At 43.6% G+C, this 20955-nt stretch overlaps 1 protein-coding gene across 2 annotated transcripts; it reads left to right on the top strand.

Moving 5' to 3' along the window:
- The first annotated feature begins 1278 nt into the window (after positions 1 to 1278).
- Positions 1279 to 18213, top strand: RWDD3 (RWD domain containing 3). Of its 2 annotated transcripts, none has more exons than XM_077825294.1 (4): positions 1279 to 1475; positions 9598 to 10085; positions 17542 to 17657; positions 17755 to 18213. In XM_077825294.1, exons 1-4 carry the CDS (start codon positions 1391 to 1393, stop codon positions 17867 to 17869), a joined length of 804 nt encoding a protein of 267 aa, XP_077681420.1. In that variant the 5' UTR covers positions 1279 to 1390; the 3' UTR covers positions 17870 to 18213. The 2 variants fall into 2 exon arrangements, with proteins under 2 accessions (XP_077681420.1, XP_077681422.1); XM_077825296.1 differs by having other exon boundaries at positions 1300 to 1475; positions 9570 to 10085.
- The last annotated feature ends 2742 nt before the right edge of the window (positions 18214 to 20955 follow it).

Raw genomic sequence — 20955 nt, 5'->3', positions numbered from 1 at the left:
TTAACAGGATTTAAGGAATTAAAAATAGCAGCGGGTTTATGTTGCAGTTTTCAGAAACTGCTTTTAAAATAAAATGTTAATAAAAAAAGGGCCCCACTGATGTCAGTTTTTGTATAGTCTTTATAACATCCTGCCACATATGGAATGTGGGGACTTTTAAATACCGAAAATATTTAATACTATCTTATTGTTCATTATACTATCTTGGTGTTAGCTGGAATTATCAGGTTTATATCTATGAGAGAGAATTTAGAGGGGCCTTCTCTAGACTGACCATTAGAAAGGAAGGATGGTCTTGTGATGAAGGTATTAGATGGGGATTTAAGAGACCTAGGTTCAGTTCTAGGCTCTGCCCAGACTTGCTGTGTGATCTTGAATAAGTAATTTCCTCTCTCTGTACCTCAGTTTCCCATCTGTAAAAAGAAGATAATTTCCCCACCTTGTCTCTTTAGATTGTAAATTCTACAGGATACATACTGTCTCTTACTATGTCTAGCACAGCATGATGGTTTGGTTCACAAAATGCCAATGCAATACAAACAATAATATTTGGAATTAATGGTTTTAGACGAATTTTGTTAATGCTATCACTATGTTGATTAAAGGCAACAATTTAAAAAAGGAAATAAGTCTGACAACTGGCTCTGTCTCTACTAAGCTGATCCAGCACTAAATATAGGGAAGTGTCCATTCAGATGGGGGCATTAGAAAAGCCACTCACTGACAGTTTAGGATTCCACAAACCATACTTGATCTCTGAGGCAAAAGTGCTAGGTGCCCTGCAGTCTCTTTCCCCTCACTGGACATTTCAACTATAGCATTTGCTACCAGATAAACACTATAATCCCCTGCTTTGACTATTTATTTTTATTATTACTGTTTAGTACCAAATGGTGCTTTTCATGGCCTGTCGCAAAGCACTTTGCTAGCTTTGTTCACTGCTTAAGCCTCACGACGCTCCTGGGAGGCTGATAAATGTTTTTATCCCCATGGTAGAGAGGAGTAGCCTGAGGCCCAGAGAGGTTCAAGGAGTTTGTCCAAGGCCACCAACAAGGAGGTGGCAGAGCTGTACGCGAACAAGGCCCACCAAAGGCGCTCTGCGGCCAGTAAGCCCGTTGCCTTGGAATGCCCCCCTCTGGCGGAGCGGGGCCATTGCACCGAGAGCCGCGCTGGGAAGGTGACGAGGAAGGCGGCTCGCTCCGCCCGGCCGGCTCACTGACCTGCGGCGGCTGCGACAGGAGGGGAGGGGCCAGGGCGCCCCCTGGCGGCCGCTGGTCCGGCTCACGCCGCCGCAGGGCGGAGGCGGGTTCTAGCGACGGCGGAAGGGGAAGAGGCCTGTGCAGGCCGCCCCAGCAGGCCTCGGAGCGCTTGGCAGGGGCCGGTGGTCGCCATGTCGGCGCTGGCCCTGGAGGAGCTGTCGGCTCTGACGGCTATTTACTGCCAGCCGGATGAGTGCGCGGTGCTGGCGGTGTCAGGTGATTGTCACGGCCGCAGGTGGGGCTGCTGTGCCGGCTGCCCGCACGGCCCGACCCGCAGCGGCGCAGACCCTGCTCGGGGAGCTGGGAGCCCCCGGCCTGCGCGGGTCCCGTGGGGCGAGGCTGGGTCAGGCCGCACGGCAGCGCTTGTTTCCGCAGCCTCCGGTCCCCTCCCCGCAGACATGCCACTTTGCCCCAGGCCGAGTAGCCGGTAGCCCCTGACCGCTAGGCAGCACTTCGTAGCAAGTCCCCCACTGCCCCCTTCCCCGCCTCCTTTCCTTTCCTGCCCACTGACTTGGCCCCTTCGCGGGTTGAGTGTCCGTGGAGATTTCCTATCAGTTGTAGTGGGTGAGCAGGTCAGTGAAGGTGGGATGGGGCAAAGGTGGTGGGTGTCTAATCCGGCCAGTATTTGGCATAGCTCCCCCTTTCCCACCCAGTCCTAGGCAGACTTTTGCCAAGTCTGTCCTGGATTCAGGGGTCCCATCCTGTGCAGGATGTTGTGCTGGTCTGTGGAAAGCATTGTCAGACAAGTTCTCAGGGATACCTCCTCCGGTGTCTTCTCCCCTGGAAAACTGGTATCTTGTTCCTTTAACTCTTTGCTGTTCTGTGGATTATAAGGTCGGGGTGTGGTCCGTCTACCCCAGTGTCCTGTCTTCTGCCAGTGGCTGATGCCAGATGCTTCAGAGAGAATGAACAGGACAGTTACAGAGTGATCCATCTGTTCCCAGCTTCTGGCAGGCAGAGGTTTAGGGCATCCAGAGCATGGGTTGTGTTGCTGGCCATCCTGGCTAATTGCCATTGATGGACCTGTCCTCCATCAACTTTTCTAATTCTTTTTTAAACTCCACTTATACGTCTGGCCTTCACAACATCCCCTGGAATTAGTTCCACAGGTTGACTGTGTGTTGTGTGAAGAAGTACTTCTGTATGTTTTAAACCTGCTGCCTATTAATTTTATTGAGTGACTCCTGGTTCGTGTATTATGTGAAGTCATAAAAACACTTCCTTATTTACTTTATCCATACATACCATTCATGATTTTATAGACCTCTCTCATATCCCCCTTAGCTGTCTCTTTTATAAGATGAACAGTCTCAATCTTTTTAATTTCTTCTCAAATGGAAGCTGTTCCATACCCCTTAATGATTTTCCCAGGCTTGTTCCTTTTTTATCAGGTTCCTTTTTTTGTCTGTTTAATATTGGATGCACTTTCTCTCCAGGTTTGTGCTGTCAGGGCAATAGACTGGATGATCTAAAAGGTCTCTAATATCTATGAAAATTAAAAACCTTTCCATAATATACCCTCACAGCAAGCACTACCCCTTGTATTGTACCTGTCTCCTAGCATCTGCTTGTGAGCTGAGCTAAGGATTCTTTTCTGCTGCCAGCCACCGCTGAAGAACCCTAGACTCCTCTGTGGTGCTTTGCTGAAGTTCACTATTAGGCTACTAAACAATACGAATGCCCATAAAATATGCTTCCAATATGTTGGAGAAACACTTAGTTTCTCTGGACTGTAGCATTATAAAATGCGTGACTGTCAGAATTTGCTTCTCATAGCAAATTCTGACATCTTAATCTATTTTTGCATGTTTTCCCATCACAAAAAATGCTACTGTAAGAACTCATGTAATCTCTTGCCTTTTATTAGTGGTAGCAAATTCAGAAAGGTGTCTTTTGCCTGTAAATTTCCTACCATGTATCTTTAGTGTTTGCATCTCTGGCACAGGGTAAATCCTAATGGGTGTCACTCTCCTGTCACAATTTGCTATCTCCTCTAGTTCCCAGCATTTCACCTGCATTCCGTAAATAACAATAGGCTAATGACACCAATCTGAATTTGCTACCTGCCAGTAACAAACTAACTTGATAAGCAGTTATACTTCAGATAAGTAACAAGGCTTGGAGGCCACAAAGCATTGTATAATGTTTAATAGGTGGTAGTTATCATTACACACATGGGGCCTGAATCTCAGTCACTCCCGCCCTACACTTGGTGCAGTGATCACAGGTGGCTTTGTGCACGTTTGTGTTCCCCATATTCTTGAACTGCATGGGGTCTGCTTGGTGTAAGTTAGACCATCCTCAGGTCTTCTGTAATTTATGCTCTGCTTCCCAGGACTCCCTATGAGCCCTGGGGAAGCAGAGAATAGCCATAGTGTGGTGCACTCTGGTCAGGCCCCCTGTGCTGGTGGCTTGGGAGCAGGGTAAATGTAGAGCTATTACACTAGTTCTGTTAGAGCCTCCAGGGTGGCCCCTGCACATAGGATATTCTGAGAGGGCCATTTTTACCCATGTGAAGATCCCTTTATGCTGCTGGAGTGATATAAAGGGGCCTACCCTACAGTTACAATCAGAGCTGCAGGACCCCGTTTAAAGAAGATCATAGCTTTATCCCCAAACCATGATCAAGCCTTAGAGTTTATCTACAAGCATACTGGGACTGAAATAACTTAACTGGTTTTAATTCATGTCTTTGTTATTTTGGTGCAAGTTTCTGTGTGGATGCTCTTAAAGAAGAGCTCCATGTAGCTTGAAAGCTTGTATCTTCCACCAACAGAAGTTGGTCTATTAAAAGATATTACCTCACTTACCATGTCACTTTTCTTTCAGTTAACTTAAATCAGTAGGGTATTGACTTAAACTAAATCAAAGTAAGACAGTTTTATTATGAAATGTATGTCCACACACAGACTTGCACCAAAATAGAAGGTGTGATTTAAACTGATTGAGTTACTTCAGTGGTAGTTTGTACACAAACTCTTAGACAGCCAAAGGAATTAGCACGATTCAGGGGCACTTTTAATGATCTGTCTGCACTGCAAAATAGAATTGTATTGTAACTGGGTACCCTTGACATGACACACATTAAAGTTTTCCTAGACTAGAATTAAAAGTCATGGTTTTAAAACATCTTAGCGAAAACATTTTAACTGAAACAGTTGAAGTTTAATTTTTAAAAAACAAAAATTGGATTTTTCAGAAAAATTATTCCAAGCATGATTTTAAACTGTAGCATCCAGACTGTAGTTAACTAATTTAGTGAGTTATTATATTAAAATACCAGTCTTTCCCAAATATTGCACACTCATGTATTTCTTGGATTCTATTAGAGTTGTTGTGCCTTTTTTCATATATAGAGAGAATAGTCTCAGATGTTCATAAGTGATTCAATGTAAAAGGCTCAAAAGCCTTCCTAGATTTAAATTACCTTAATGTTATATGACTTTGCATGGCTTTTAACCAAGCTCTCTTTATGATCCATTGGTCTCTTATTTCTCAGACTGATCTCTAGCATTCTCCACTGGAATCTGAAAAACACTTTGGGTGTGGACATTGTTTTGTAATTGATTGATTTTGTAGGGAATTTCCAGCTCTTTTGGATTAGAGATGCAGAATCCCTGAGTTTGTGCAAACTAAGGTCTTACAGCTTATGTTGTTTATTATATTATGCTATTTGCTTATGCTTAATTTTCTCTGATAATACAACTTGTCACTAATAAACAGTGCACAGAGATACTTTACATTAAGGTTTCTGTGTTAAATGATGTGATCTCTGAGAAATTTAGGTTATTCCTGGGTTGATTTACATGGTCAGAAAATGGGCCTTTAGGGACTGATGGTTTTGAGGGATGTGAGGAGAAGCTCTTGCACATCTCTTGGTAAACTAAAACCTTTAGCTTTCCAAGGTTTAACAATGATGTGCTCAACATGCAAAAGATGTTTTTTTATTAAAAATGATGTGTTGATTAATTTAAATGAGCTAATTACAGTATGTCTCTCTTACTTTACATGCCTCTTTGGAAGGATTAGTATTACAGATAAAATTCCATAATTTACTAGTTAATCCACTGTCTTCTTTCTAGTTTGTTTGGTAATCTTGCAATAAAAATATATGTACATATTCAAAGCTTGTACTTTTGTAGGTAGTTTCTGAGTTAAAAATGGAATGTATGTGTTGCATACAGTGTGTTTTGGCAGAGGAGGAGGGGATCTCTCTGGCTGACATGGAACATAAAAAAAAATCTGAAGTATGCCAGAGCTGAATTTACTGATAAGCATGCTAGGGGTAAGTGGGAAGGGGAAGGACGACATGTTTGAAAAAAAATTGTACTGGGCTCAGTTTTATTAGCACATTAAATGTCATCAGAATGGTAATATGCTGCTCTTTATTTCAGCTGTCATATTTTGATATGAAGTCAACTCAGGTGCTGTAGTTTGTGCGAACATAGGAACAGTTTCTGTAGAATACATTTGTGAAGGGTGCTGATCATTTGCTGTCTTTGTGCTGCAAGCAGTCTACAACCTGAGTGTATAAAAGGGCCAATATCATGGTTAAATCAACTGTAAATATACTTAGATTTTTTTAAAAATTCTAAGACCACAAAGATTTTGCACGAGTCCTCTGTTTTAAAGTAACTGCCTCCAGCAGACGTAAATGAGTGTGGCTGGTTTTTATTGCCCTTTTTCATGATGGCTCAGAGTGATACGCCTCTAGATTTGCTGCTGTGATGCTTCTTTCAGATTAGTGCACCATCACAGCAATGTGTTTCCCACAGTGAAAGGTGTGAGATTGTTGTAGGTTTAAGGATGTGATCGCTGCAGCATGAGATTCTTGCCGGAGGGGTAAGATTGGCTTGTCTGTCTCCCTATCAGTTACTTCTGAGTCAGTGAGATCTGGGACTACAAATTAGTGAAAAAAAAACATGGTAGGATTACCAGAATGGCAACATCTTTTTCTGTTGCAGTAATTAAACAGGAAATGAATTTTTCTCCAATTGATTTTAGTGTCTGAGCTTTAAAATTCACTGGCAACACTGTTAAGTAAGATGGTTCAAGGAGAGGAATATAAAAATGCTTAGTACTATTAGGGGCAAATACAGCCTTCACTTTTGCTGGCAATGTACCTGTTGTGCTGACAGAGGCTAGAGTGAGAAGGATGTGCAGGTTATCCCATGTGCAGTAGAGAGCTAAAGTATGTGCCAGGTCCCTGTGTGGCAGTACACAAGATGTTGGGGGCACGGGGAGGCCAGTGATAAAGCTGGAGAATCTGCTGCTAGATGGATCTTCCTGTCTCCCCAATGAGAAGGCTGTATAGAGACTCCATAGCAGAACTGTGGTCTGTGTGAGGATTCCTCCCCCTTCATGTCAGCCCAGAGAGTTTGGACATTAATGGTGAACTCTTATGCTTTGTTATGAATATAATATAAATTGTTTCAGTCAGAAAGCAGAGTGGGGAGGGGAGGACTGTGTGACTCAAAGATTGGAAATGGAATATAGAGCCCTTTTCCAGTTTGAGTCTAACCTAAGGTGGTAATGACCAAGTAATTACCATTGATTGCTATTTAGTGATGTGTGTGAGACAAAATGATGGTCTCATTATAGTTCTTATTGTCCAGTTGTCCATGTTATACAAAACTACCATCATAGTTACTTAGATTGTAATTACACATTATAGTATTTAGACTATAAACTCTTCAGGGCAGGGTTTGTCGTGTGTGTACATGTATGTACAGAGCCTAGCGCTACTACAAAACAAATAATATTTTTCCCTATTAACTTTTTATGAAATTATATGTATACAGAGAGAGAGAACAAACAAATGTGAACTATACACAAACTTCTCACAATAATAAAACAAATAATAATAATAATAATTAATAATGGGCAATTTCAGCAGAGAGGCCAAGGACTGAAGGGGGATGAATACTGAACTCATCTCTTACCCTGAGAAGCAATCTTTCTAGGTCAGGGTTGAGGTTCATTGGAAGTGTTGTGGGCCAGCAACTGCTTGGCCAGCGGGCTGCTGCCTGTAGAGGGAGAGCCTGGATATGTCTATGTTAGGCACAGATCTGGAGACTTTAATCTGCTCTCAACCTTCACCTTTCATGAACACTAAATTTGCTTCTAAAAAACTGTAAAGGCTGGGATTTTCAAAGGAGTCCTTTTGAAGGCGAATGCGGATTGGGCTGTTAAATGGGAGTTAGGTGCCTAAATGCCTTTAAAAATCTGGCCCTTAATGCCCACAGGCACTTTTGGAAATCCTGGTATTAGTACTCAGGTGCCAAACAAACTATCAGCATAAGACGGTACAATTCAACTGAATTCAATGGATTTGCATCTGCTGGTGCCACTGGTGGATTTGGCCCAGTGTTTTTATTCAGAATGAGGATGACTGAGAGTGTTTGGAGACCTTTCTGAATGTAATGTTAGTGTTTGATCATTCGGTATGAAGGGCTTGGTTCTTTTCTTTTTCTTTTTCTTTTTCTTTTTCTTTTTCTTTTTCTTTTTCTTTTTCTACTACAGTGTTACAGAGGGTTCTGCATATGAACCAGGATGGGGCTTTGGAAACAAAACTCTGGCTGATCTCTTAAAAGAGTGTCCAGATCATTTTCAGGCTGTTTCACTTATTAAACAGGGCTCAACTGTTATCTTATAGAGGGCACTGAGGTTGGTTGGCAGTGTCAGCAATGACAATTAGACATTTTTCAACTGCCTATCATGTAAGGGAAAGTAAAACAAGGGCACTGAGAAGACAGGTCACTTCAAAAGAACTCATCTGAAACTTAAGTAAGCTTTACTCTGCCTTTCAAATCTGTCTCCTCTTGCCCTCATTTTAAAAACAACTTGACATTTTAGCAATTCTTTAAGAAATGGGGTGAAGTGTTTGGAATACATCAAAAGGTTGAAGGAGAGATGATCTGAGGAAGAGCTTCTTTTATTGAATACCCTCTTTTTCTCTTATTGCTGTGTAGCCTGATTAGGTCTTTGTCCCCTCTTTTTATGTAATGAAGTTTTGTTTTATTTCTCTTTGAACCATATCTTAGTCAAAAAAGGGTTTTATAACAGAAATAATTGTATATGCAATTTCCAATTTCACTGCCTTTGTTTGTGTGACTTATTATGTGACAGTCAGTTTTATACGTATGTGGGAATCAAACTGTAATGCTGTCTAGAGTCATTTTATCCCAACTCTAGCATGGAGCAAGGTCTGTACATTACTTACTCGAAAATGTCCCTTTATAACACTTCAAGTATGATTTTTGCTCTAAAATATTTCCAGGACAAAAAAACACCAAACCAAACCCACCCACCAAACTAACAAAAAACTATTTTGAGGGAGTTAAGATTGAGAATGCATACAAGTAATTTAGGGTAAAATGCACTACAGAAATGTTATCATCATTCTCCCAAACCAAGTGTTGTAAATATTGAAAATTCAGAGCTAAGGTTCAACTTCAAAGAAATCTAAACATGTTAAGATATGGAAACACACAATTAGGAAACTCAAACAACCTTAACTCTTCCCTGTAGTGACATCAAGCAACAACCGTATGAATATGATGGAGGTATTTTAGTGTTTGTCAGTCCAGCTGAGATTAACTAGATTTTTGAAGATCTATTCAATATTGTTTTCTTATAGTGTCACTACAGAGCAGAGTTAAAGTTGTTTGGGTGCCTAACTGTCCAACTACACTGAAGGCTGTATAACTGTGGATAGAATTTGGCCTTCAGAACCTTTATTACTCATGATGAGCCACAAACGAAGCTTGACTTGAATCCAAGAAAGAGTTTGGAAAAAACACCTTTTAACTTGTAAATTGAGAAAATTTGGTCTGGAAGTCACTGAGAACATGGAACCCCAGAATGTTATTTTTAGTGTAGAACTGTTCTTTAAAGGTGGAATCTTCACAAGTACTCACCATTGGCCTAACCTCACTCCCACTGAATTTGATAGTAAAACTCCTATCAGCTTTGGTAGGAGCAGAGTTAAGACAATGCTGAGTGCTTCTGAAAAAAATCTCATTGTTGCTCCCCTCATACAAATTTTTACTTGTGAGAAAATCGTTTGTGTTATTGACTTGTCAAGACTCTCTTTCTTAGAATATGTTAATAACTTTCCTGCTAGAATGGAATGCAAATATTTCATTCAGGATTTCATGTAAGCAAGAGACTTGCAGCTTAAGTCACGAGTTGTAAGAGACTTCAGAAATTTTCTATGAAGAGTATTAGTCACTTGAATTGCATTTTTTAAGAAAGAAAATAATGTATTAACTTACTTACGTGCTACTGAAGTTTGTAATTTATATGCAGTTTATGATTATTCTTGGATGCCTTCCAGAGACAGATGGAATCACATTAAGAATTCAAACCAGCGTGAAAGGACTTTTGGATTCAGATATACTGTTAAAGCTGTCATTTCACTTGCCGGTCAGTTATCCCTCAAGCCTGCCGAATATCTCCATTAATTCAGAACAGCTTACAAGGGCACAGTGTAAGGATGTGAAAGAAAGATTACTTGAGCAAGCCAAGAGACATCTTTCTGAACCCATGGTACATGAGCTGGTCCTCTGGATACAACAGAATATTAAGCACATCATTGGGCAATCAGAAACTTCAATTTGCAATGAAAAAAGTACTTTGTCAAGATGCATAAATACAGAGGATGGTATATGGACTATCCTTTTGCATTTAGATCACATGAGAGCTAAGGCAAAATATGTCAAAAGTGTGGAAAAATGGACTTCAGATCTAAGGCTGACTGGAAGACTGATGTTTATGGGCAATATGATACTGATTCTTCTGCAAGGAGACAGAACCGGCATTAAGGTGCAAAAACATTGAATGTTGACTAGTCCTATTGATTTACTGCTGAGAGCTGTGTGTTTGAATAGAATACCTTGTGTTTGTTTTTCTAACATTACCAATTTTGGAAGCAGGTTGACTGATGATTGGGGCATACATAGGCCAGTCATTTCTTTATTCCTGCAAGCTCCAGTTTTCTTTCAGTGGCTGTCTTTACCTCATCTTTCATCATCACTAATCTGAAAAGTCTTGGATTATAAATGCTGTGTTTTTTAACAAACAAAACAAAAAGCATCTCTAAGGCCAATAGGAGTTTTGTACTTGCAGGAGCAGAAGTGGGGGATATCTTAAAATGACTGGAAAATTACTAAAATATACTGTGTTTTGATAAAATCTTAAAGTTGTTTTTTCCCATTGGTAAGAATGTGTGGAGGAATATGATATAAAATGACTATATGAGTTCATGTTATCTGGGAAAAGTAAACCCCTTAAAAATATAGACTTACACTCAATAGAATGAACTATTATTTCTTCGATTGATTGCCCCTATGTGTAGTACACGTTTGTTCCTTCAGGTTGTGCATGCGCTGAGGGCTGGGGATTTTTCTCTAGCAGTGTCCATGTGGTTTGTGCATGCACCACAGCTCTTGTTGTGCTCTTCACCAAAGGAATAAAGGGGGTTGCCAAACCACCACCATCTTAGTTCCTTTTTACCACTTATGCTTTAGGATGGAGCGTCAGTGTTTGTGCTGACTACTTCAGCCTTTTCCTGTTCAAAATACTTTTAAAATTCTTCTTAGCTAATTTTCTTAATTTAGTTCATTAGGAGATAGTTCTAAGGGTTGGTTCCCTTGGGAATCCCCTTTTGAGGTGAGGAGCCATTTTCCATGTCTGCCCTGCCCCAGCCTTCCAACAGTTGTGTGAAGTATGCCAAGGATCCTCAGCTTTAGGAGCTACGATATGTGCTACAAGTCATTCCCAGTCACAGATTATCCCAACACTGGTCTGTACTGCCTGGGGAAGAGCATATCCCTTCCAGGTGCAGTATCTGCAGGTGGTTCCTGAGTAGGACTAAACCGTCCAAGAAGTATTGGTGCTGCAAGTTCCTGATGGAGCAAGCCATGAAGGCGGGAGCAACCTCTTAGTGGGGAGACCACCTGTATTACTACCTGAAGAAGGCGGGAGTGGCCCCTCTTCTTCTTCAGTTCTGAGTGGTTTCAAGACCTCTGCTTCCCCACCCTCACTTCCCTGGCTCCGAGAGACTCTGGAGAGCAGGGCTAGGGCAGACGCAGGGTAAGGTGGGGTGTGGAAGGGAGACATAAGTGCTCTCATAAGGACGAGGGAAGGTTCCCCATCCAGGTCCTCTAAAAAGAGGCAGAAGTCCCTGACCCATACCAAGTCATTGCATGCTTTGTGCTCCAGAGTGGGACTTCTTCTAAGGGCAAAACCGCAGCATCCACTAATACGAGGGCTGCTTCTTCAGCACCAAAACCCTTGTTGTTACTGTTGGATAGGGCATCCTCTTTGGAAATCTGAGCAGTGGAGACCTCTCTATCAACTCCAGTTTGCCTCCTGGATCTAGAAGATCGTCTGCTGCTCCTGGAACCAGTGTCATTGCACCCTCTCTAGGCTTTAATGGCTGGAACCAGGACTCCAGCGAATACCAATTATCAGTTCAGTACACTTTTCCATCCCTGCCGTCATGCAGGGGTTGAGCCAGACTGTCTTTGGTACTGTTAGCGAATAGAGGCAAGCCATCTCTGCCTCCTCTGGTACTGAATGCTCCCCTACTGGATCCAGGATCAGAAACTTTGGGATTGGAAGAGGACTATGATAGACACCCTGCCCAGAGAGGCTCCTTGAGAGGATTCAGCCCAGACAATATCAGGAGTGTCCAGCACATCTTACTATTCTAATTCTAGAAAATAGCCTCCCTACAGCCACTGGTACCCAATAACCTGGGAGCTGGTTCTGAGCAGTTAGATCCTACAATGGCAGTATTGTGTCCTGGAAGACTCGCAAGATCTCTGTCCAATATATCAACCCCGTGATAGTGAAGACCTGAGGGACTCTAGGGCTTCCAGAGTAGAATAGGAACTTTATCTACCTCTTCAAGAGCCACAGCTCCAGCAGCATGAGGAAGAGGAGTGAGGGGAGAGAATCTTTCTGTGACTTTGTCCTCTTCTCGCTCTCATGACGTGGTGATTCTAACTTCCCAGCTGCACTGTGACTATCCCAAAACCTTTCAGGACTTAATTAGCAGAACGACAGTCACTTCAGATTCCTCTTGAAGAGGTCCAGGAAGCATCACACAAACTGCTGCACGTTTTACATAGTTTGGGTCCAAGCAGAGTGGCTCTTCCTATAATTAAGGCCATCCTTGAACCTGCCAAGGCCCTCAGACATACAGCTGCCATAAGTGCATCAGTGTCCAAGCAGTCTGAAAAAAGGTATTTTGTACCAATGAATGGGTTAGAACAGTGGTTCTCAAAGCCAGTCCGCCACTTGTTCAGGGAAAGCCTCTGGCAGGCCGGACCGGTTTGTTTACCTGCCGCATCTGCAGGTTCGGCTGATCGCGGCTCCCACTGGCTGCGGTTCGCCGCTCCAGGCCAATGGGGGCTGTGGGAAGGGCGGCCAGCATGTACTTTGGCCTGTGCCGCTTCCCGCAGCCCCCACTGGCCTGGAGCGGCGAACTGCGGCCAGTGGGAGCCGCGATAGGCCAAACCTGCAGACGCGGCAGGTAAACAAACCGGTCCGGCCCGCCGGGGCTTTCCCTAAACAAGCGGCGGACTGGCTTTGAGAACCACTGGGTTAGAATACTTATTCTTTCATCCATCTCCCAACTCCTTGATGGTGTCAGTGACCACCAGGAATACTAGACAGAAACAATCTAGGTCTAATCTGCATGAGAAAGAAGCTAAGAGGCCTGACCTCTTTGGGAGAAGGGAGTATTCCTCAGCCTGCCTACAATTCTGAATTTCCAACTGCCAAACTCTAATGACCAGATATGATTTCACCATTTTTACCGGCTTCGCTGTGGAGATTCCTCAGGATGTTAAAAACCAGTTCCATGCCCTGATTGATAAAAGTAGGCTGGTAACGAGATCAGCACTTCAGAGTGCCCTACGTGGCTGACACACTGGCAAGATACATTGCGACTGCTATGGTGATGAGATACTTGTCATGGCTCTTCTCCTTGGGAATCCCAGAGGGGCTTCAGACACATAGGGTGCCAAAAGTCAACAACTGTTCATGTTCCAACCTCTGCTATCCTTGAAACCAGTGTTTGATGGGACCTTTGAGAGCTGTACACCAACTGTCCCTCCAGATCTACACAACCTCTCTGCTTTTTCCCCTCCTCTGGAGGTTGACTTTCCTACTACAGAAATCACAGTGGACAAATGGATGCTAGAGGTCATCTCCTCAAGATACATCATCCAGTTCTCTTCCCTGCCCAACCTCATCCCCCTCCCCACCCTCTTCAGGGACCCCTCTCACAAGAGGATTCTTCTGCATGAGGGAAAATGGAACTGGAGGCAATAGAACTAGTATCTCCAGCAGCAAGGGGAAAGGGATTCTACTCAAGATAGTTCCTTGTCCACAAGAAAACAGGGGATGGAGACTCATTCTGGACCTCAGGGAACTGAACAAGTTTATCCACTGTGTAAAGTTCAGGAATGTGACCCTGTCATCTATTATCCCATCACTAGATCTAGACAATTGATTCACAGCCCTCAGTCTCAGAGGTGCCTACTTTTATGTAGGCATTCAGCTGGCACACAGGAAATTCCTAAGATTTTTGGCCAGACAACAGCACTATCCCTCCAGGATCCTCCCCTTTTGGGCTTTTGACGGCAGTGTGCATGTTTACTAAGGTATTATTGGTGGTAGAAGTTCATTTTCACTGGCAACAGGAAATTGTTTACCCTTACCTAGATGACTGACAGCTAAAGTGCAATCTTACCAGGAAATGTGGGATGCAACCGGAATGCTGGACCTCAGAGTGACCCTGGAAAAGTCCACCCTGGAATCCTTATAGTTGATAGAATTCATCAGGGCAAGGTTGGGTGCTATTACAGCATACTTGCCAGATGACTGCTTCCTCTCCATCATCAGGCTCGTACAAATCTTTTGAGCTCCAGAACATCTGTCTGATCCTGCATGACACTGGTGGGTCATATGGCCATGAGCACTTATGTGACCCCATTCATGAGGCTTCATCTCAGATGTTTACAAGGCTGGCTGTGGCCTGTTTACACTTCAGACAAGTACAGTCTTGACTTGCTTGATATGATTCCCACAGGGTCTTAACCTCCCTTACTTCATGGGAGGACAGAGCAAGGTGTGCGTAATGGGGGTAACATTCAACCTACTGTTCCCAACAAGGCCTATCACCACAGCTGCATCCCATTTAGGTTGGGGGTGCACCTCCAGAGGGTCAGGTTGCCTAAAGAACGTGGTCCACTCGGGGAATCTATGCTTCATTTCAGTGTGTTGGAGCTAACAGCAATCAGATTGGCCTGCAAACAATTCCTTTCTTGCAGCTGCAGATAGTCAGTCCAAGTACTATCAGATAACATTATGGCAGGCTGTTATATCAATGAGCACACTCCTCACAGCTCTGCACAGAGGCCATTGCCCTTTGGGACTGGTGTATTCCCATGCAGATTACCCTAACTGCCGTCCACCTCCCTGTGATCCGTAACACCTGGCAGATTCTCTGAGTAGATCTTTCTCCACAGAACATGAGCGGGAGCTGCATGATGTAACTCTGTAGGTGGCGTTCCAGGTGCGGGGTCTTCTATCCATGGACCTGTTTGTGTTCTATCTGAACCATAAGTGCAAGGAGTTCTGTTCCAGAGGTGGTTGTAGCCTGGGCTCTCTGGGTGACATGTTTCTTATACAATGTTTGGGAGTCTTGTGGTACACATTCCCCCTGATTCCCCTCTTACCTCGATTGTTGCCCCGACAAAACACAAGTCATCCTTATAGTGGCAGCTTGAGCCTGACAAGTCTTGTTACCCGGTGCTTCTGCAGCTATCAGCCTGACCTGTCTATCTTCCCCTGATACATCAGATACTAACCCAGGACAAAGGATGGACTAGCCTTCTCAACCCAGTCATGCTTCATCTGAGGACATAGTATTTGGAAGCTGTTGGAGTTAGAGAGGGCCCTTTCATCTGAAGTCCAGGATATCCTGAGTAGCAGTAGAAAGTACTGTACCAGGAGATGTTATAAAGTGAAGTGGAATAGGTTTATGTTGTTGTGTAAACAACAAGGAATTTCCCCTTTACAGGCTAAGACCCCAGACATACTGGGCTACCTCTTGTCCTTACAATATTTGGTGTTACCTATTAGCTTCCTCCAAGTACACCTGTTGGCCATCAGCTCGTTTCATTTTCCAATAGACGTCTACTCTGTATTTTCCCACTCAGTCACTGCCCGTGTCCTGAAGGGTTTAAGACTTCCCTTTGGTATCAAAACTGGTACCATCCTGGGACTTGAACCTTATTTTATCAGCCCTCCGTTTGAGACATGGGATCCTGTTCTCTGTTACTTCTTTCTATGAAGGTAGAATTTTGGTTAATATTGTGCTGGCCAGAAAAGTCAGGGAGCTTGGGGTGCTCATGACTTACCATTCCTGTACAGTGTTGCATAAAGACAAGGTTTCTGAGGAGCTGCATCCTAAGTTTGTCCCGAAGGTGGTGTCAGACTTTCACATCAACCAAAGTATCCATCTACCTGTGTTTTATCCTCAACTCTCCTCTAGTAAAGGAGAAGAAGCAGTATGGCACTCACTGGACGTGCATAGGGCTCTTGCCTTCTGCCTGCACAGAATAAGACTTTCCCGAAAGTCGTCTAAACTGTTTTGTCTCATTCATGCACTGTATGAAAGGAAAGGCCATTTCCTCCCCGAGGCTGTCAAAATGGATTTCAGGGTGCATCCTTTTCTGCTATGAGATGAACGTCTCTCTTGAGGGCAGTGTAAAAACTCACCTGAATAGAGCTAATGCAGTATTGTTAGCTTCCCTTAGAGATGTTCCTATTACTGACATCTGCAGAGCAGCAGCTTGGAGTTCTGTTCATGGTTTTACTAAACACTATGCACTGGTGCAAGCAGCTGCTTCTGATGCCTCTGCAGTCTGTGGTATCACAGGACAGTTCTGCAGTCTGTTGTATCATAGGAGGTCAATGCCTGGAGTCTTCATAAAGCTCCTGCTTGGGAATCACTTGAATTGCACTACGCATAGAGACAATCACTCAAAAAAGGAGGGATTCCTACCTTGGGATGACTTGAGTTCTCTGAGATGTGTTGTCCCTATGTATAGTGCACTACCCACCCTCCTTTCCTGCTACCTGGCTTCACCCTACTGGGAACAAACAGTAAAGAAGGAACTAAAATGGCAGCGGTCCCCTTTATTGCCTTAGTAGGAGCACGAGGAGGGTGAAGGCATGTGAGTGGACGACACAGACACCGCTAGAGAAAAATCTCTGGTTCTGAGTGCATGTGCAACCTGAAGGAACTGAAGTGCACTCCATGTAGGGAGAACAGAAGAATTCAAGTTACTACAAGATGAGTAACCTCTCCTTCTGTCAGCTTGGTGCCTTCTTCCCTCCCCAGTTAAGTTGTCTGATCTGCGCCCATCAAAACCAAATAATTTCAGATTCTGTATGTGTTATCGCTACAGTGTGCTTAGTCTCTTAGCTCACGAAAGCTTATGCTCAAATAAATTGGTTAGTCTCTAAGGTGCCACAAGTACTCCTTTTCTTTTTGCGAATACAGACTAACACGGCTGTTACTCTGAAACCTGTCTTTTAGCATATGGATCAAATAGGAGAGGAAGTCTATATTGAACTGTAGCTCACTTGAGCGTAGGCATATTGCCATTTCTGAGGCAGCTCCAAGCATTTAATAATTGTTTTTTTTATATTAGTCCAATTCAGAAAACCTGTGGTGAAGGATTAATAACAGAAGTGTTTCTATCACTCAGAACGCTATGAGCTTATACTGAACACTTTTGAGGTCTTATCTCTTTGGTCCTACTAGAACAGTGGGTCTCAAATTTTTGTACTGGCGACCCCTTTCACATAGCAAGCCTCTGAGTGCGACCCCTCCCTGTAAATTAAAAACACCTTTAACCCCATTATAAATGCTGGAGGCAAAGCGGGGTTTGGGGTGGAGGCTGACAGCTAGTGACCCCCCATGTAATTACCTTTTGACCATTTGAGAACCCCTGTGCTAGAACGATGTTTTCCTTTGTGAAGCGCCAGTCCATCAGAGCATTTAAGAATGTGCTTAATTTTATGCACTGAGAGTAATCCTGTCAAATCCGATCAGGCTCTGTATACTTGGGATGAGCACTTTCCAAGTTTGTTTGGAATGTTCTGAAATAGTCTCTGTGCATGTAGAAGAGATCTTAAAGTATATCTCCAAGATGTTATAGCTGACATTTCATACTCTGATTTTTTTGTCATTTAGGAATACTTGATTCTTCAGAAAACCTCTAAGGTAGATGTGGACTCAAGTGGAAAGAAATGCAAAGAGAAAATGATTAGTGTACTGTGTGAAACAAAAGTACAGACAGAGCATAAAAGGTATAATTTAGTAGTATTGCAGATAGAAAAGCAACCGACTTGATAATTACATTGTGACAAATCTAGGCATATTCATGTATTTTCTTGTACAATGTAGGTTTCAGGCATTTGAAGTCAAAGAATATTCAACTTTGGATGAGCTACAAAAGGAATTTGAAGCTGCAGGACTTACTGAGCTTTTCTCTGAATTTGTGCCTGCTTTGTTAAAGTAAATTTATAAGAAAACATTGGAATCTTTGACTATAACAGCAGTTGACTGTAAAAAGTGAGACGATAAAAAGAAATGTTTGTTGGAGAACATCTTTAAAGCTTCTCTGCAGCAAAATGCCAAAGAAGAAGACATCTACTTGCAAGACACAAAAGGCAATTCACATGTTATGAAAAGATCATGTTTTTGACTGTGCGTTGACTTTTGACAGGAAATGCTGAGTTTAACAGCTGAACTGTTAGGTCAAATACGAAGGATGCGAAGAAAAGTCAGCATTCCTTTTCTCTGAGATTCAGTTAGAATTGTATCATCTCCAATTGTCCTGTAATTAAAGTATATTTGTCAAGATATTTGGTTTCATTCTTCTGTTTTCAAATATATCGTTATGAAGCTGGTTCTTTAACTTGCACAGCTAGAAAAATCTATTCCGTTTGCTATTCAATAACTTAAAAAAAATCAGCAATAATACTGCACTGAGTCTACTGAGCACAGGGCTGGGGGTTGGGGTGTAGGATCTGGCCAGGAGCTAGAATGAGGGAGGGGGCTCAGGGTTGGGGCAGGAGATTTGGGGGTGGAGTGCTTACCTGGGCAGCTCCCATTTGGTGCGAGGAGTTGGGGTGGGAATGTAGGGGGTGCAAGAGTCAGGACATAGGGTGTGGGGGTGCTGGGTATGTGAGTGGGGAGTGCAGTAGTCAGGGCAGGGGGCTGGGTGTGTGTGAGGAAGATGCAGGAGTCAGGGCAGAGGGCTGGGGGCATGTGAGGGGGTGCAGGAGTCGGGGCAAGAGCTGTGGGGGGTCTGGGTGTGTGTGTGTGCGGGTGCTGGAGTCAGGGCTGGGGTCATGGGGGGTGCAGAGGTCAGGGCAGAGGGCTGGGTGTGTGTGTGGGGGGGTGCAAGGGTCAGGGCAGAGGGCTGGGAGGGTGTGTGGCGAGGTACAGGGGTCAGGGCAGAGGGCTGGGGATGTGGGCTGGGGTCGTGGGGGTGCTCCCAGCCTCCTGTCCTGAGCGGCTTATGGCAGGGGGCTGGAGGGGATATGCCCTGATTCCAACCCCCTCCCCGTCCCCACCTCTTCTCCGCCTCCTCCCAGGGCTTTGGGGCTCTGCTTCTCCCTCTAGCTCGCAAGGGCCATCAGCTGATCGACGGCAGGGAGGGAGAGGAGGAAGGGCAGGAACCCAGCACGCTGGGGGAAGAGGCGGTTGGGAGCTTGCCTGCCTTGCAGTGGGAGCCGGCAGGACCAAGCTTCTTCACCCTGCCCCGGGAGAGGGGGGGCGGAGAAGAGCGGGCCGGGGCTGGCAGAATTTTTAATGGCACGCTGCTGCCTGCCGGGGTCCCGGCCTGGGATTGGCAGCGCGCTAAGCGGGGCTGGTGGCTGGGACTCGGCAGGCAGCAGCGTGCCATTAATAATTGGCTCGTGTGCCATCTTTGGCATGCGTGCCATAGGTTACCGACCCCTGCTGTAAACCAATCCAGTGCTGTTTAAATGGAAGGGTGTATTTATCCCAGTTAAGTCAACAAGCTGTGATGTGCTTTTGTGTCTTTAAAGGAACAAATAAACCTTATTATTTTTCTGAACTGTCCAGGAGGGGGCTGGACATTACAGAGCATGCAGTTCTGGGAAAATTTGGGACTGGGAATGTGTTGTATTCACCCCCTAAGTAGTAACCAAGACTGCTAGAGACTAGGGAATGTGGTGTGTTGCTGGCTGGCTGCTGAGGTCAGAGTTGCTGGACCAGGGTCTGCAGTTATATGCTGGCACTCAGCGTGTGACCTGCATGAGTGTTGCTGACTGTGAATGTCCCGGGCAGAGAGTTTCAGTAAGAAAGCATTTGAGGCACCCAGGGTTACAGGGCAGTCAGTGACTAAACCCCTAACTGGTCTGGATTGTACCTTGAACTCTGACAACAATAAGAAGTTGTATTGTTCCTCCAAGAGGATACTCCTGTCACACTCTCAGCCAGTATGAAAAGCTGTAGCACAAATGGGACATGGGAAACTTGCACTTCCCTTCTGGTACCTGTCTTCATTCTCTTGCCAAAAACGGTTGATTAGTTTTTCCGAGAAGCTTGATTATCTGTCAGTTTCAGGAGTCAGCAAAGGCATTTTATGCACTAGCCTTCTGTACTCTCTTTAATTTGTTCCTCATTTTACTTAAATTGGCCAAATCAACAAATCCATTCAGCATAAGAAATGATTAAAGTTTTCCTGCTTTGTTTGACATGCTTTAAAGAATTACAAATCTGATCAGTACGCTACTGTTTAGACAGAAGAACAAGAACAACAAACTAGATGGCAGCCTGATTCTATCAAAGCAAATGCTATTACCCATCAATCAGTCATTTAGTTTGAAGAGTATGAGGGTATCTTGTATTCAGGCAAGTAGTATTTTTAAAGGTGGTTATTTTCTGAAAAGGCTGGATTTATCTATTAATGATGACTTGTGTATATGTGCTGTATGTATGTTTATGGCAAAAGTGGGGAAACCTTGTGGCCCAAGAAACACACACTGAGGTGCCAAATAGCAGTAACTTCCAAAGAGAAAGGAGAAATGAAAAAAAAAAAAAGAAGAGTGCAGCAGGAATTGGGAGGAGCAGAAGGAATATCACGTAGTCTTGAAACACCTTTATCTTTGTGAAAAATAAGTAAATTCTGCAAATACACACCTACGTTTTAGCAAAATGTTTGGGATTTTACTTTTCTCATTTCTTGGTTTTTTTAAACTTTTATTTTTTCTATGTTTTCTCCTTGCTCTGATTTTTTTAAACCTTCAATCTTTCTCTGCTTTTCCTTATCTGTGTTGGTCTGTTGTCTTCTTCATGTGCTGCTGTTGCTATAAAGCTTCAGGGAGTGCAAACATTGGGTAAGCTACTCTCACACCCTTTGGCCTATGAGCCACCTTTGGTAAGGCTGGGTCTGGTATGGACCCAGTTTGGCTAGCTCCAATTATAGTTGGTAATGGAAATAGTATTTAAACATGTAACCTGCTAATTATTATATTATGCTATTGCCTTATATATAAACTGTATAGACCTCTCTCAGCTAGTGTTCTTCACTATAGCATGAGGAATTGTGATACTCCATGATTATGTTGATCA

This window comes from Eretmochelys imbricata, chromosome 8 (genome assembly GCF_965152235.1).
Source record: "Eretmochelys imbricata isolate rEreImb1 chromosome 8, rEreImb1.hap1, whole genome shotgun sequence".
NCBI classification, from domain to species: domain Eukaryota; kingdom Metazoa; phylum Chordata; order Testudines; family Cheloniidae; genus Eretmochelys; species Eretmochelys imbricata.
This window is presented reverse-complemented; position numbering and strand designations above follow the sequence as displayed.

Coding starts and splice junctions, on each gene's coding strand:
- RWDD3 (XM_077825294.1), top strand. CDS start 1,391: ATGTCGGCGCTGGCCCTGGAGGAGCTGTCGGCTCTGACGGCTATTTAC. Junction 1,476..9,597: donor CGCGGTGCTGGCGGTGTCAG/GTGATTGTCACG, acceptor GATGCCTTCCAG/AGACAGATGGAATCACATTA. Junction 10,086..17,541: donor GAGACAGAACCGGCATTAAG/GTGCAAAAACAT, acceptor TTTGTCATTTAG/GAATACTTGATTCTTCAGAA.